The sequence below is a fragment of the Pygoscelis adeliae genome, unplaced genomic scaffold (assembly GCF_000699105.1).
Source record: "Pygoscelis adeliae isolate BGI_AS28 unplaced genomic scaffold, ASM69910v1 Scaffold56, whole genome shotgun sequence".
Classification (NCBI taxonomy): domain Eukaryota; kingdom Metazoa; phylum Chordata; class Aves; order Sphenisciformes; family Spheniscidae; genus Pygoscelis; species Pygoscelis adeliae.
Window position 1 is genome coordinate 704,346 of NW_008824944.1, and position 17,644 is coordinate 721,989.

Genomic DNA, 17,644 nt, shown 5'->3' on the forward strand with positions numbered 1-17,644 from the left:
GCCCACTGAAATGATTCCACAGAGCTACAGGGAGGTGTCTCCTTCCACTTGGGATCCACAACCTGTAAAGCTTGTTTCAAAGGCAGGCGACTACGCCTTTTCTTTCAAAATCCTAACAGGATTCACTTTTCTTTTTAAAGATGGGGAAGTAAGAGGGTGGTGCTGCTGCCCCTTTTATACAATAGCCTAAAGGCTCAAGCATTCACCCAGGTTGAACTTGGATCTCCCACAATTCCCTTCTTTGCCTAAAGGATATCCAGCTCACATCTCCCACCTCCTTGGAGAGTGCCCCAACTGCCAGGCTATAGGCTGTTCTTGGGTGGGCCACTCTCCACCCCTTCTATTGAAGCTGTGCCATTGTGGAGAAAAGAATTCAACATCAGCTAGGTCAGAAACTGCGAGCGAGCCTGACTCTGCAAGCAACTGGCTCAGAAACCTCCTAGGGTCTAGGAAAGGGAGCGTCACAGGTTCCAAATGCCGTTCCAACATCTGGACAAATGGTCTAGCCAACAGATAACTACACGAAAGACAGTAATCCTCCTTAACTCTCAGCACTGTATCCATTTGCTGCAGAATCCAATTTTGTAGGAGCACTGTGAGAAAGAATATTGATGGATTCTTTAAGGAAAAACAGACTAAGAAGTGCCTAGTTTCTGAATCTTAGTTGAGTAGAAGGCAGGCACCTACTTGTTGCATAAAAATTGGGTCTTGCTGAAGAATACCTTTTTAAGACTTTGGGAATGTTAACGTTATAAATTAGAATACCCATAAAGTTTAGACTCTCCCAGCATCATGTAGCAGCTGAATGGCATTTTAAGACTTGAATATACACTGGAATCCAGTCCACCTACTGTACACATCTAGCTTGCACTTAGGTTTCAGGTGTCTAATGAAGCAGGCTTTCTGAAGAAAGGTAGGCAAATTTGATTTATATGAGTGAGGTAGTTCTGAAGGCCTTCAGAAGCAGACATTGTATGCCTCAATTTAGAAATCTAAATTAGTCAGATTCCCTTCTGAACACATTCAAAGGCGCTCTCACTACATTAACTACATAAAGACAAAAAGGTTACTGAAATTAACTTTTTTTTTTTAAATGTGTAATCCACCTGTGCCTTCCAAAGGTGGCTGTCCTTGAGTCTCATCAGTCGAGACAGGATCATTTTCTCTTAGAATATCCTTAGAGAGTACTCTCTTGCTTTTCCCCTCCCTTACCTAGGCCACAATAGCAAGCGTGACTGCTGTCATTTCAGTCACTCCTCAACTACCTGGATCGAAAATGGAAGGATGGGAGAGGGACAGATATGAAGCATGCAGGTCCTGAACATCACTGATTACTAGTAAACAATCTGACCAACATGCTTCAAGTGTTCCCACCATAACACTCCATTTCTGGGTAACTCCAAGCAAACGTCTTCAAATGATCAAATTACTTGACTGAGAATTCTGTCAAGGAGCAAGACCGAAATAAGACAGTGTTTGGTAAAGTTGAGTCTACAGCACTAGTTTTGTCATGAAATTGATGAATTCCTACCACAGAAGTTATCTCAGTCCAGGTAGAACGTGCCCAGGCAACAAACAAGGGTTCTACCAGTTACAAAATGACTGCAGTCTTGTACAGAGCATTCTCCTTTTTGACATTTACACTTGGAAATAACCAAAGTATTTAATTTCCCTGGACTGGACATACACTGTCTGAGAAAATTTAAAAAACCCCTCCACCTATGTATAGAATCTTCCTGACAAAAGCATGCATCTGGGGGGAAGAAATACAGGCGATGGAGATGGAACTGTGATACTGCTTTAAGAAGAAAATTTAGGTAGGTCCCAGGGATAGCTTAACCTTAGAGAACAGAGCTCATGAGGGTTTGAATTTTCCTTAACCTACACCAATACTAACAGCAATGAACGAAGCCACTTTCATGAGAAGATGACAAAGAGCTGGAGTAAAGGAATCATTAGAACAAAGTTCAAATCCTCATGAAAAAATAGTGTCTGACAGCAGGGTATGCTCTGGACTAGCCCTTTAAAGAGCGTAAACTGTGTGAACAGCACAGGAGTCCGTTGATCAAAGACTGTGTACAGTGAGAGCAATGTAAGATCACAGAAATCCAGCTTCCTTCAGTTTCATTAGATTATTCAAAAACAAGCAGAAGGCAGGGGCATTAGAGGCAGAGATGGAACCGTCAGTGCAACACACTGGAAACTTGGACAGGGTGAATATGTGTCATTGCTCTTCCTATGAGCTGGGACTGTTCTCACTCACCAGAGAAAAGCAGGATCCTGTAAAAGAGAAATCTGTGCTATGGACTGTTTCTAGGTTACAATGGATTAGGCAATCTGTTCTCAGTGAAGGAAGAGCTTTCATAGACAAGCATGATCTTGAAGTCAGAATCTCTTTGGTTAGCTATGCCTGAGAAATTAAGTTAAATAAGCCCTGAAGTCCCTTACCTTGACCACAGAAAGGCATACATCAGCTCACTTAGCTGCGATATCAGGAACAAGCTGAAAAAACACCCAGACACCAACCTGCTGAAGTGGATACCAGAGACATTTTTTTGTTGGCAGTGAGCAGAACTGTTAGAGCTCTGAGAAGAAATCGGGGGCAAATCCTGATTTTTATCCAGAAGAACAACTCTGCTTAGGCTGTAGACAAAAGAACTAGATTAGCTAGGTAGCTGAAGAGCTGACTGGCACTAGCTATGTCCAACATTAAAGTCACAACTGCTTCTTCATAAAGGAGAATGACCATCTCCTTGTTTACGTAATACACTGTTCAAAATGCCTGACTTCACCTGCACATACTTCTGACCTGTCTTGGTTCACAGTGGACACCAACCACTGTCCAGTACTGGTCATCTTCTTCAAATGCTAGAAGAATGTTTGCCACAGACATCATCCTGATGTTTCAGATATACAAGTTGAACCTCCACATCCATACAACGAAGAACCAGACACTCTTCTTTTTTTGTCATCAGGAAACAATTGTGGTAGAACCCCTCCTCCCCTTCGCTATGCCAACATTGACTTTATGGCAAGCCAAGATAACATATCAATCTCCAGTAAAGGCAGGTTCTCACGGGACAGATCATCTCTGAGAGGCAAGGGGAAGCAAAAGGGAAATTAAAAGTGGCAGCAAGGCAAAGTGGATTAACTAGCTGCTTCTAACCGTATCTAGTACTTGGGTATCTGATGTCATGCTATGCCAGCACAGTAAAAAATGGTTTAGATCTAAGGTCAGAGGCAGAGATCATTCTGAGCACACCTTTGGGGTGTACCTAAGAACCCCTGTGAAGCGTGACGTCTAGTGCAGTAAGGTTCTATGTCATTTTGGTCAGGTTCAATCAGCTATCTTTCCAGAATCATTGCCTCCACTCCCATCAGCCCTGACAGCTGAAACTGCTCAGGTCTATGTGATGGGAAAGGCCTGCCATCAATGAAGTTTTGAACAAGGTTTGTGTCTCAGCAGCAGAGAGTGGAATCTTTAATGAATACAGAGTGGCCTGGGAATCTTTTGTTCTGAGGCTGAAATAAAGAACAAGTTAAGGCAAAGGGAGATGCTGAATGGCATGCTTGTCCCTCCTTCGACATGCTACCTCTTTGCAGCCACAAAGACCACAAGAGATTTGCTGACTAAGGAGGCTGTGTCCACCCTACACTGATGGTAACTTGTAAACACAGCCTGGAAAATTGCTGGTGTTTCTGGAAGAACAAAAAGAAAAAATCCATACCATCAGTACAAAGAGGGGAAAAAAACCTGAAAATTTGCTGAGTAATTTGAACTACTCGCAGGCAAACAGGGTCAGATAGTTTGCCAGTCAAAACTGCAGTTAAATTGAAGAATAACATGTTTTCCCAGGCTGACAACTTGCTTGACTTCCGTGAAGATGAGATGAGGACAGGTAGTGTAGAACGTCAATAAAACTAACATGGTTCAATCTCTATCTGCTGCGTTAGGGTAATGCATGTGGTTTCCAGTACCCTCCACAGCAAGTCCTCAGAGCATCTCTGATGATCCACATAAGTCCGTCCAACCTCTGGCATGGGAGGAAGCTGGCTCTCCCATAAGAATCTCTGGGAAAGAGCGGGACAGAAAGGAGGTTATTCTAGGTTTTTAATCATTAAAAGTGTTCATTGATTGCCCTGTTACAGCAGGTCCAACACCCACATCAATCTAGACAGACCAGTGAACAGCAGACTAATCCAGAGAATGAAGTCTTGAGCTCATTGCCTTTGATAGAGGCGATGCGGTCTGGATCCTGCTCCCCTGAGCTCAACAGCCACATTCTATATTAAGGAGAAGAAATCTGGCAGAAGGTATATTTTGTATGTACTGAACGATGAGATGGAAAACATCCTCTCCAGAAGGGGCAAGGATACTCTTGGTGTCAGGGAACTTTTGCTGGAGACAGTAGACACTGAGATGGGGGGTGCAAAACCACCCAGGTAATGACATACTCTGATATCCATATTCTGTTTCTACAAGACGCGTGCCAAACCTGAGACTCCCAACAATGGACCCAAGAATGGTACCAGGAGGAGGGATGTGGTAGAGCTGTGCCTTCGCGGTGAAAAGTAAGGTAGCCAACTTTGTGTCAATCCTCCAGTGGTGCTCAAAGAGCCAACACAAATGTGTAATGGACCAGTACTGGGGGAAGCAGCATAATATGTATGACACCTGCCCCAATTTTTACCACAAGTAACAACCAAAAAAAGATCAAGCTGATGATACTGAGTGTCCTTTCTATGTACAGTAAAAAGGAAAGAACAACAAAAGACTTTCCACTCTCAAGTTACAGAGTACTAACATACCCATATGTATGTACGAGTGGGGTACATATAAAATTAAATAAATTAATTTTAATTGAATAAAATTAAATAATTTAGAAGTCTTCTTTACTACCAGCATGTAAAATTTCTGGTGCTAGATGGGTGTCAAAGTAAGGTGGAATGAACCTATCTTTAAATTCCAACAGTCCCATTGACCTTAATAGCCTTTGGCTTATATTCTTAATTAGCAAGAAATGTCAGCTCCCAGCTACTCTTTATGTTTTAGCAGCCCACTTATTTAGTTTGGAAGCAGGACTAATTACAGATACTACTCAAATGGCACAAAATCTTCAGTATAATCTCTTCCTCATTACTGTCTCCAGTTTCTCCCTCCTCTTCTCAATGGCTTTCAGATTCTCTTGTCTTTATGCTGTGATTCAAAAAAATTTGTTTACAAAAGGCACCACCAGGGTTGGATGATCTCAATTACAATTTACTTTTAAGTTACTGGTTTACTTGACTTTCTAATTTATACTAATGGAAAATATTTGAATGAAATTATGTGTCAGAGCATTCATATATTTGCATGACCGATTCTGCACATGAATCTTTAAAGAATTCCCTTATATTGATTGAAAAGACCATTAGACATCCTATTTGAGTGGTTCTAAGAGGAGGACACCGAGGATTTCAATTTTCTTTTGGTGACAGAAAGAATTTCTCGCAGCAGTTTTTCTCGTCTTTCCTCTCATGCTGCTAGTTGTTACCCCCCACCAATGTAGTTCACAACCCCCCAGTTGTACTGATTACAACTATTTACAGGACCACGTTATAGATCAGATCAGTAAAATGACTGTGCTGAAATCTCTCTCTCTTTTGTTTTTTTTTTTTTTTGCAATCTAGATCATTCCACTGATCTAGTTTACAGTATAATGCTACGAACAATTGGCACAACCAGGAGTTTGGAAACCTGTGGGAACTTCTTAAGTGGTTTTAGCGCTGAACAAAAACATACTGTGGCGCTACACCTTAAATTGTTAAAGTAAAGAGAAGGTGTTGTTACCTATTAGACATACTGGGTGCACATTATGCTGTGGGGTTTTTTTCCAGTCTTGATACTCCCTCCCTCATAAAATATTGAGATTAGTTGGTTCACGGTTCTGTCATACTTAATAGCAGCTGTATATTTCAGTATAAGAATGAATATAAAATACAAACCTGTGTAACAACAACTACTACAGCAATGCCAGTAGATGTTGGAGTGGAATCCCACTGAAGAGGTCTGCCATGAGATTTCTTCATTCTGCCTATCGTCCAACCCATACACAGACTCAACAATAAATACAGCATTTGTATCTGTGAGACTATGTCACACACTATTGAAAACAAAAGAAAAATAAACAGTCACAACAAAAATAAAATTTTTTTCTAAAGCAAAGAGAAATGTTCTATATACCCACAAATGAAGGATGGACATTTACGCCTCTGTACCACCTTTAGTCATAATTTTGATGATAGTTTGACTAGCTGAAGGCTGCTTTGCTACAAAACGTGGAAATTTTGAGCAGTTTCCAGTGCCCAAACAGATCACTATCAGCTTTCCTCTAGTTATGCTGCAGTTCTGCAACAACACAGGCACAGCACAGCGCCACATCCTTCCAAATCCCTTTCTTGTGTCAAAGAAGTCTGGGCTCAGGAGTCCATCTGCATAAATAGGCTTATAAATGCTAAAGAACTAAAATCATATGTATGTTAATCACACTGCAAATATGAAACATGATGAAATGAACTCCTTTCTTTGCTCTGAAAAACTTTTGTTCAAAAATCAGATAGTTGCATTGTACTTTAAATTAATTGCACTTTGTCTTAAGGATGCAGTAGCTTGCAACAGAAAGCACAAATATTTAGGACAAATTCCACTCTCAGGTACTTAAAGGGGAAAATATAATGAATAACCCTAACACAAACTTCCTTTGGAGCAACAACTTGCCTGTATTTCATTTTATTAAATGCAAACTACCTTTGCCTCATTTTGCTATGTCCATTTTTTTGCTCTGTTTGGGAACAATTAACACATACTCCATAAAGTTACATTCTTAATCAGCGTCTCAAACCTGTGTTTGAAGCTGTATCTGAATAAAGAAAACTTCAAGCTAGAATGTATTAAGGCCTTTACTTGTTAGCCTTGCTGAAGTACTACTGACAGTAGAAAGAACTGAAGATTTCTTTCTGGGTGATAGTTAGCTTTAGACCCGGTAAGTTTTTGACTGAAACTTATGGAACAATTTTTAAGTTGGTGTTTGGACTTGAGAGTAAACTGGCTCATTGTACTGGCATAGCAGAGATGTACAAGAAAAACTGATCCTTATATTACGTAAATTGCCAATTTGGTTCGGAAACTCGAGATTGGGCACTACACACAGCAATGCTTTCTTTTTCACTTGATTAGTATTTTAGTTCCGTTAAATTTGTTCCTTATTTGTACTTTTCACTTACACTACCAGATACGAGAAAAATATTTCTATGTCACAAAAGCAAACTTCTATTTTTGTACAACTGGACTCTATTATAAAAGATACATGTACTTCCACATTTACTAAAAATATTGGCACAGAAAATGTTGCCACTGTACAGAGATTAATATGCACACAAGGGAAGCGTGTCAAATGAAGATCAGCTACTATTTCACTGACAGCCAGCAATACTAGCAAAATATGGATATAAACCAGACTTCAACACGTTACTCCTGGGATATATTTGGTATTCTCACAGTTTATATGCTTAAATGCTTCTTAATGTACTCTGACACCTTTGCTGTTTAAGAAACGTCAAGAGCTTTTAGTAAATACAAACTTGCTCATTCTTTAATAAAATGAACTGGCACTGATTTTGGTCAAAATGATCTTGGAATTATTTCACAATGCTAGCTATGGAGACATAGTACTTGCTAGAAAAAAATGTTACGTGAACTCAAGGCATGCCAAACCAGTGTCACAAATCCAAGCTAGAGAAATGACTGAACAAATCTGGATGTTCTAGAGAGCATTTTATTTTCTGTCACTCCTTAAGATAACTCGCCCTATAAATTATAGCCAGACATCATCTCTCAATCACATCTTGGATATACATACTGCTCTGCTTCAGTGCGGCAACAATTCAAGTGGATTCCCAGACAAAATGGTGTAAGACAAAAATTCAGTACCGGCTTTAATCTTTGACATCTTCTACACCTTGCCAGAAAGCAAGAAGGTTGAGAGAAATTTCTAAAATTACAATAATCCCAAGATATCCAGGGTCGGTGTAAAGTCACATGCTACTGAGCCGATACCACGTTTGTCTGATTTCATCACAATTCATCTTTTTTGGCTGTTCAACAGGCAAAGTAATATTCCTTGACTTTTCACATTTCAATCTTATCAAAAGTTAAAAGATCAATTTGTGATGCTTTTGAGTGCCAGCATTATTTGCGTGATTTATGCGATTAACTTAGGTGATGAATTAGACTGAGGGTCAGTTCTTTGTACAAGGTAAAGACTAAAGGATGGTAGGAAGAGAGTAATTGCTTGCGATAGTATCTGAACAGGTTTCTAGAAAGAAAATCTGGTCCCATTGAAGTCAACAGAAATTTTACCATTTACTTTTAACTCGGATTTCTGTTCTGATATAGGAAAAATGGTAGCACCTTCCATCTTCAAACTATTCTACTTGCTATCAGCCATTCTTCAGAATTGTAATTGACACTGAAGCTTTCCACATTTCTATTACTTCTGCTCTTTTACTGCTTTGGGAACCACGAATCTTAAAAACAGCAGGAAAGGAAAACTCTCAGCTGAATTTAAGAAATTCAGCTATTGATTCAAAAAATATTATTTTATTCTTAATAACCTTTGCTTTAAGCAAATAGAAGTGGTCTCTTCACTATAACACATACACAGAAAATCTAACATGCAGCTCTGAAGTTCTGGCTGTGTAGTTAACACTGGGTTTCTCACTGTGGAGGAGTTATGACTACCTCCATATTCTCCGTTTAATTTAATTTCAGGAGATGAGAGGGGAAGTTTAATAATACAGTTGCTGGAGAGGCTGCAAGGAGCTGCTAACTCAAATGGTTAAAACAAGGAAGAGGCAATTACTGTGGTGCCAAATGCCATCAAGAGGCTGTTAATTCCAACTGCAAGCTTCTAAATGAACTCTGGGAAGGGAAATATTTTTCTATATAGGCTGTTACTCTCCAATGCTATCTCACTACCACAGCACTACTTTCTTGGGGTGCTTCAAGTCAATCAAAAGGCAATGTATTTGCTTAGAAAGAACCCCCCAATGCTTCAGATGCGAACTACCCAACGATGCTTAACCCTGAAGAATCCAGCAGGAGTAAATTGGTGCATTTTGGGAAGGAATGTTATAGGAATTCAGTTCCAATGAGAACTCAGAATATCTATACAGAGTGGAGAAAAATGCTTTTTTAACATCAATTCTTTACATAAGCATTTTTTTTCATCACTCTAAGCATATCTCTTGTGCTGTAAAACACTTAATTTATCATTATAATCAATGTTAAATTTGCTAATGAAATGACACACTCCATAAAATATGATTAAGTTTCCCAAAAAGCTTCGCTACTTTAGATCATGCAAACTCCGCAAAACCTTCAAGATATTGAAACATTTACTCACGTGATAGGCATGTATTTAAGTGTTTGTGGGATGGAATCTTCAGACAAGAAAAGCTTTTAAAAAAAATCCTAAACAAGATCACAGTTGTATAACTTTAAGTACCATTATTGTAAACATCCAGAAGAAAACCTGTTTTTCAGAAGAGCAACTTTTAGTATTTTATTTTAAAAATCCAGTGGTATGGTCCAAGATCACAACACAGTCCAACAACAGCATTCGCTAATGTATTATACAGATTAACATGTAGGAATATGTAAGAAACAGTAGACAAGAGTACTCACATTCTGCCAGACTTCCCATAAAAGGCGCTCCTATTCCATCTCTAGAATAACTGATAAAAGAATAAAAGATGTTATTTTTAAGTGAGTGAGTCTTAAATGTGTGTTCTCTCTTAGAAGTACGTTTAGGCAATGATGTAGTTCTAAAAAGTCAGTCCTACATTTTGTCAGTCACCACAGGAAAGCTTATGTACTGATCTTTACAACAGAATGTTCTTCCTTAAGACTGAAAGCAAAGATACCTTGAGAAATGCAGGTAGTTGGCAAAAGCTGAACCAGCCTGCAACAGTAACGCAATTGTCAACACCTTTAATACAGTATGCATAGGTCCACGCTTCTTAATTGTTTGCCATAGGGACTGTGCGTATATGCAAGCAGTTATGAAGTATGCTAGGACGAGCAGGAAAAAGAATTCATGTAATCCTGCAAAAAAAGAAATACAGCTTAGTTTTTATAAAGAAACGTTGCTACTAGCAGTAAATAACTAAAACAAAATATGTTTTTTATATAATCACTGGGAAATACTTAGTAACTGTCACCCAAAAGTGGTAGTACAGATAAAATGAGTAAATCAGAGCCTATCTTATCCAAGAAAGTCAGTGAATTTTTTCAGAGAGCTGATTATTGTTTGATCTGACAAAGTATTTTTTATTCAACAATACCTTTTCTGAGTATAGGAGAGTTTCTGTTCAAATACAAATAGCTTTGTAGCAATTACTGAAATAGTATAAAGTGGCATACAGTTTCTTGATAAACAGAAAATAATCGTAGCCCATTTGATCAGTCAGAAACATATTTATTAAAGGACTCATTTTTAGCTCTTTTTTTTACTTCAATTTTTAAAGGCACAATCTGAGCTGAGAGAAACCCAGAACAGACTTCTGTTGAATCTATTTAACCACTGGGTGTCACTCTTCCTCCACGTAAAGTAGTTAGTCCAAGAAGCACAGCTGACCAAGACAGAAAACTTTTAGATAAAGAAAAATGGAAAGAAAAATAGAACAGAGAACAATACTAAGCTCATAGAGTGGATTTTTTTGCACCAATCTGAAAAAATGCCCAAAGTTTTTGGCATTATTTACAAAACAGAACTTCTCTAATTTTCAGTCTGGCAGTAGCCTGGTAAAATGCTTCCCTGAAGACCTGGATCCTGGAAAACTGTTTCTATTGTCTGGGAGCTTTGGAACCCACCATATGAGCTCCCAAAGGGTCAAAGCCAGTGAGCTATAAGCAAAAAATGGGTAAACAGAAATTTCTCACACAAAACGTATGTTTTTCTTCTCCAGCCTTCCTTGAAACCAAGTGGTGCCCACCGAATCAGATTCTGAACGTTTTCCGTCCAGCAGCAAAACAATTCTGCTAAAAACTTTAACCAGCTCCACTCAGAGATTAGAAACAGAGCAATTAGACACATTTCAATATCTAAGTTGAAAAACATTAGAACTGGATGAGTTCTGAATAGTTGCTAGTACTATAACTTCTATGGCTAAAATTAATCAGCTTGGACATACATACAGTGAAATGGGAGAAAAAGAGGATAAGGTAATAAAGGCTCATGAAACAAAAAATTCAGGGCCGCTCTGCTTCTCTTGTATACCTACACAAAAGCATGATTTATGACTGACAAAAATATGTGTTTTAGATCAAATCTCTTACTCTTCCTTTCACTCTTTATCTTTTGGCTTCAAAAGATACCCACTGAAGTTGGCAAGGATTCTGTAGATGAATTATTTCTCACCATGATGAGTGGGTACACATGGAAAACTCTTTAGGAATATCAACAAGCTTTTAATAAACACTAAAACGTTTAGGATAGAAAGCTCCTTCCAACCAAAGACAGATTGGAGATGATTGGCTTGAGACCAAAAGGATTTAAGAGAAAGTTGAACTGAAATACAACTCTAAAAAAACCCAGAAGGGTAATTTTCAACCTGTCTTTTTTAAGTTTTCTGTCTTTCAAGTAACCTAGAGTTAACAGAGAAAATAACACATATGTACCTTAATTTGAAATACCTAACTAGAAAGATCTTCAAAATGCTGTCTACCTGGTCAGCTGCCCTTAGAAATCCTACATTCCACTGGTACCATGTCTTCCGTAACAAAACCTATTATATAAAATGGTAAAAGATTACTTGCTAGGGATGAGAAGCCAGGCCTCCTCCTCTCTCAAGGCAAACATCTTAATCACAAGCTTACAGTCTCAAGTTCTTTCCTATACTTTCCTTATAGCCCATTTAATTTCGAGTTTTCCTGTGTCAGGCCACAACTTTAGTAACTGAAGTGAAGGGTGACCTAACTAGAACCATCTGGAACTATGTAGTTTTTAGCTGCCCAAGTGAAAGAACCAAGAAATGAAGCTGGATCTTTTCTTTGATGCCCTAATATTCTATGCTGCACATCTCTATGGAAAAAGGACAAAATTTATTCCCTAAAGATGCATTTAAAAAAAAAAAAAAAAGGAAGAAGAAAGAGAGAGAGAGAAGAAATCCTCGTCAGTTCTTTGAAAGTAGACAAAGGAGTGTAGCTTCAGGATTCACGGTAGTGTTGCAGGTTTTAATTCTAAATAAACACAGGTGTTCCTCTGCAACCATGGAAGACACGGCATGTAAAGCTCATCCTGTTACCTATTTGTTGGATCTAAATACGTGCATCCAACAGATTTATACACCTCCTTGCTCAGCATGCAAGCTGTTCAGAGTTCTGCTTCCAAGTGCTCAAAGTCTTCCTACAAAATTAATATAGAGCTGAGGTGCCTCTCTAGGAGGTCTGTACACCACTTTTAAGGTCCACATGATATCTTATAGCTGCTTTGCCCATTTATTTAGCAAAAGAACGCTACTACTGCTTTTTGAGAATAAGTAAATTAACCTAGAACTCACTTCTGGATACAAAATTCACCAAACAAAAACTGCCAACTAAGTTTGTAGCACAATTAAGGAGTTAAAGAGACAGGTAGGTCAACTTAGAAGCCTTGAAAAATGGATGATTAACAGTGCTACTTTCTTACGGATTCTGCTAAATGTTTCAGCGAATATTCTCTTCCCTTCAAAAAGGGAGCTGCCTTTGTTCCCTCTATATCCTCTTGAGACCAAGCATGACAGCAGGGCACATGATTCTTTGCATAGCAATTAGGCTTATTCTGGGTACGTAGGTTAAAGCTGTATATGAAGGCAGACTAAGCCTATTGAGCTCTTCCCTTACAACAGACCTAGGTTAGTGACATGTTGATGAGGCCTCCCAGAGCAGCAAAGCTAAGCACTGCACTGAAGCACAGAATCATAGAATCGTTTAGGTTGGAAAAGACCTTTAAGATCATTAAGTCCAACTGTTAAGCTAGCACTGCCAAGTCCACCACTAAACCATGGCCCTAAGCACCACATCTGCACGTCTTTTAAATACCCCCAGGGATGGTGACTCAACCACTTCCCTGGGCAGCCTCTTCCAATGCTCAACAACCCTTTCGGTGAAGAAATTTTTCCTAATATCCAATCTAAACCTCCACTGGTGCAGCATACATTAGGTTGGTTTGGATTGTCCAAAGCATACAATTTTATGTAGGCATTTCTTCAGCTGCTGTCTTGAGTCACTTCTAGAAGTTCTTCTTTGCAGGCTTAAAGATTTAAAACTGCATTTCTTAAATAAAATAGAATCGGGACTGACAAATATCTCATCTAATCTGTGGCCTGTGACTAAGACACTTAGAAAGACCTAAACATTGAACAGAAATTGTATCGGCAAAATGTTATATTGTGCATGTACTCGTGTTGCACAGAATCAAGTTTTACACAGCTAAGGAATTTCATGAATTAAATAAGCAAATTCATTAAAATCAGGGATTAAATTCACATTCAAGCAGAAGCTTACAATTTCAACAGGGGAAAAATACCTATTAGCAAAGATGTCAACACTATCTTTCCTTGTGCATCTATGCTTCCAGTTAGGCAAGTTTTGGAAAGTCAGTCTAGAGAAAAGGAAGGATTTTTCTGTAATGCCAGAAAATGAATTAAAGTTTACTCTCTGTGAGAAAGTAGAATCTGAAATACAAGAGACACTGCTATCCATTCCCCAGTGCCACACTTTTCCAAGCACAGTAAGTACTGATTTGTTTGGGTGATCAGATCCTTAACTTACAAATCTAATTTTAAGAAAAAAAATCTTACCAGATTCCCCTGCGCTAAAGTGATCTAATGGATTCCCTTCTGCATCTGGGTTTAGTAAGACCATTTCAAACTGAATATCCTCGGATTCAGAATAATTCTCCTCGCAGGTAAACTTGTCTACATAAAACACATACCATGTTTCCGGATAAGGAATCTGGGACACTGTCAGATTTTGCTCTGTGTGGTTCACAGTCACTTTGGAAGAAAACAAACAAACAAACAAAGGAGTAAATACTCGATTAGTTTGTTTTTAGAAAACTCATCTCTGACTAAAGATAAAATTTAAATCCACAACATCATTTACTAGTTATAAACTACATGCAGTACAAAACAGTCTTTGTTTTGAAAGCTAGCTACAACACCGCAGTCCAGACTTCCATCCTCGCCTTTTGCTTCAAACAGGTGCAGGCACAGGTTGGTGAGGATATGTACTGGATTCCACCTCTCAGCTTTTGGGTTCACTGGGAGGCCTCCCTTCTGCCAGAAGCCAGTAATTGCAAACTGTGTCTCCTATGCTTAGCACACTTCCATCCTCTAGTACCGTATTGATGGGACTAGCTATTTTGTATTAGCCAACGGATACTTCTGCAGTATGAAAAATAGCTTTGTGACATTTTTTCTACTCTATTTTCAAAGACATTTAGAGCACTGAACAGGAACAGCCACATGTGAGATTAATAAACAATAGCGTGCATGCTTTCAAGGTGCAACTTAGCATATTTTACAGCATCTTCCCCAAACCGTAACAAACTGAATTTCAATTGACAGCTAATGGCGGAGACCACTGTCTAATAATATGGTGTATTTCAAATCAGTTTACATTTGAAACCAACTATGTGAGAGACTGAAGTTTCATCTGCTCATTGATCTTACCACTATTTCTCCTTAAAGGAACTATTAATGTATGCACAATCTCTCCAAAATAAACACTTGCTGAAAATGAAATCTGTGGCTCTGTATGTTTGGGTGAAACTATAAGGATAGTAAATACTGTTAATCATCAGCTCAACCATAAATGAAAGTCACCTCTATAGAAGAAATAACAGTATAATGAGTGGACTGTAGATTAATTCACCTTAATGGTTTAATTAAGATGACAATGGCTAAGGATGAAGAAAGAGAAAAATTTCATTAAAATTCTACAAAACAACCTATTTCTGTTTTTTTATGCAAAGTCCTTTCTATATGGAAAGGGTGCAAACATACATCCAAAATAACCCTTAGCAAACTCATTATCCCTAAGTATTCTGTAGATAAAATTCAGAACTAATTTCTAACTTGAAGCCTATCTGTGAAAAACATTTATGTAATTTAAATAAAGTTGTTTCAACTTCAAGAAGTTATTTTCCGTTCTCTGAAGGCATGAACTGATCAACATTAGGATGCAGGAAGAAACGTATGATGTGTCTCTGCAGCAATTGTCATGAAGTACAAATTCAGACAACACATGAACCAGAAAAAAAGAGTGTTCTAACACAGGCAATCTTTCTTGTGTAGCTAATGGTAAATATGCATTCCACTCTGGAGCTACAGATCTTATCAATCGAACATACAAAGTGAAACAGCTCCCTTCAAAAAAATCGAGATTTTTAAAAACACAGTTTTAGGTTTTCATATGGCGCTTAATCCAAACGAAAGGCAAACTGCAGCTGACGGGTGGCTTTACTCTCCATCTGTACTCTCAGCTGAGTTCTGACACAGAGTCATTTGCATCACGACTAAGGATCACACAGAGCATGTTTAATCAGTTTTCCATCAAATCTGCAAGCTAACTCACAGAAAATGAAGTAAGATAAAATAAAAATGTAATTGATTTTGCCCAAGATCAGCAAACAGATCCAACTCACCCTGTGGTCATATGATTCCTAAACCCAGCGGAAAACAGCGAGTACATTGCTGGGACAGACAGGAGTGCTGGACCAGCCGCTAGTTGTATCAGCAGCACTTCATGTTCAGCTCAGAACATGTAGTGTAAGGGAACTACATCCTTAGAAGTGACATCTGTGTAAGATTTCGTTATGACAATGTTCCAGGAGATCAATTTGTTACTCTAGGGATTCTGGCCGCGCAGAGGAAATGTATTTAAAAAAGAAGCTGTATTCACTTAAGATATATTTGAATGAAGTTTCTAATGTTAATTTAATTTCTTAAAGGAAAATTTATGCTTTAAGTAGGTTTTGTAATATTACGATCAATAAATGGTGCAAAAATGATTATTTCAGTATGTTTGTCTTCCAGTTACATAATTGAGTGCTTCAATGTTTTACTGTTCTTTTAAATTTAGATGGATACTCAAAGTTAAGCTTGATCCTAATTAGCTCATCTTTGATACTGTATTAAAAATTTTCTAACATGTTTTGTACATCAAAGTGTGACAGTTTTGTGCTATCATGAAAATGAAAATATCCTTTTATTTTTGTTTTCTCGTCTTTGAAAAATGCCATTTCCATGGAATTGGAGAACAGGAGCCTCCTGACAAATGAGAAATTTTCCTCCAGAAGCAAAAGACAACAAGGTAACCTGTATATTCTGTACTGGTATAATTATCTGCTCAAACATTAAAAATATTTGAATGGGAGATTCAGTGATGAATACAAAATCACAAAATTAAAGGATGAAAGAACATTAAATGGTAATGTAGGCAAGTTATAAAGTAAGGCAGCATAACCCAGATTAATTTTCGCAGATGACCAGACAGACAGGGCTGTGGCGGGGAAGCTGATGATTATGAGGTTGTGAAAGGGAAAACAAACAAACCAACCAACCAACAGAGAAAAAAAGGTTTTCAGGTACAAAATTACCCTTTTACTGTGTACTTGGGCTACACACTCCCCACCTTACAAGCATTCACTTCGGAAGTTTAGAGGCAACTGCAGCAGGCTCCGTCAGTTTGCCTCTAATTTTTTCATTCCACTGCAATAAATGTCAGAATTCAAACCGTACATTGGACTGTTCCAAACATTTAGATTCTCAAGTTCTTCCATTTCATACTACAGTGGTATTCTTTGTAAATTCTTTCAAACACTCAACATAATCTTTTTATGGAAAAGTTTGAGATTAAAAAAAAGAAAGACTTTTACTCTAAGTGGAGTTAAAGAAAATCTCTGTACTGAATGAGTAAATGAAAACTTCAGCCAAACGTGTACCCTTCCTGAGTTGTGTACAAGTGAGAGCACGAGACTAAAACTGGTCATAAAGTTTGGCTGTTTGCATTACAGTCATTATTTATCAAAGATTGTTCATTTTCCAGCAGTATACTAAATCATAACTTGCAAACAAAGTCTTCTGAAGTGATACAAACAAAGTAATAATTTTTAATTACAGAAGGCCGAAGTTCTGCTTTTACTTAAGTTGATGCAAAGTCCAAATTCATGCAAATAAATATTCTAAATACACAGGTAACTTAACAGGGTTCTAAATACACAGATAACTTAATTTGTAAGGACAAAAAAGTAGCAACTCACTTGTCAGCTGAGCTTTAGAGAACTTCTCTGTACAGCTGTGATCTTGGATACTGTTCTGCAGCTTCTGCCATTCCTGTGCTCGAAACAGGTGAATTCTAGCTGTTTTTGTCACAGCTACTGCTACGTTCTTGATTCTGACACACAGAACAGCATGGTCACCTTGATATTTAAAAAACAAAGTCAACTACTCTGCCGTGATGTCAGTGATAAACAGAAAGCTAGCGTGGCATAGATTTTTTATAAGTAGCAGCACTAAAGCTTCACTTTATTTCTTAAACTTTTACCACTACTTCCCATAA

The 17,644-nt window shown here is 38.1% G+C and overlaps 1 protein-coding gene across 1 annotated transcript in view; it reads right to left on the reverse strand.

The window, feature by feature from the left end:
• Positions 1-17,644, reverse strand: part of GPR180 (G protein-coupled receptor 180) — a 24,370-nt gene that overhangs the window by 5,075 nt on the left and 1,651 nt on the right. The window contains exons 2-6 of the mRNA XM_009325567.1: positions 17,346-17,529; positions 13,882-14,076; positions 9,964-10,144; positions 9,725-9,774; positions 5,986-6,143 (exon numbers count right to left, since the gene is read on the reverse strand). Coding sequence (XP_009323842.1) covers positions 5,986-6,143; positions 9,725-9,774; positions 9,964-10,144; positions 13,882-14,076; positions 17,346-17,529 — 768 coding nt within the window. The remainder of the gene's footprint in view (positions 1-5,985; positions 6,144-9,724; positions 9,775-9,963; positions 10,145-13,881; positions 14,077-17,345; positions 17,530-17,644) is intronic.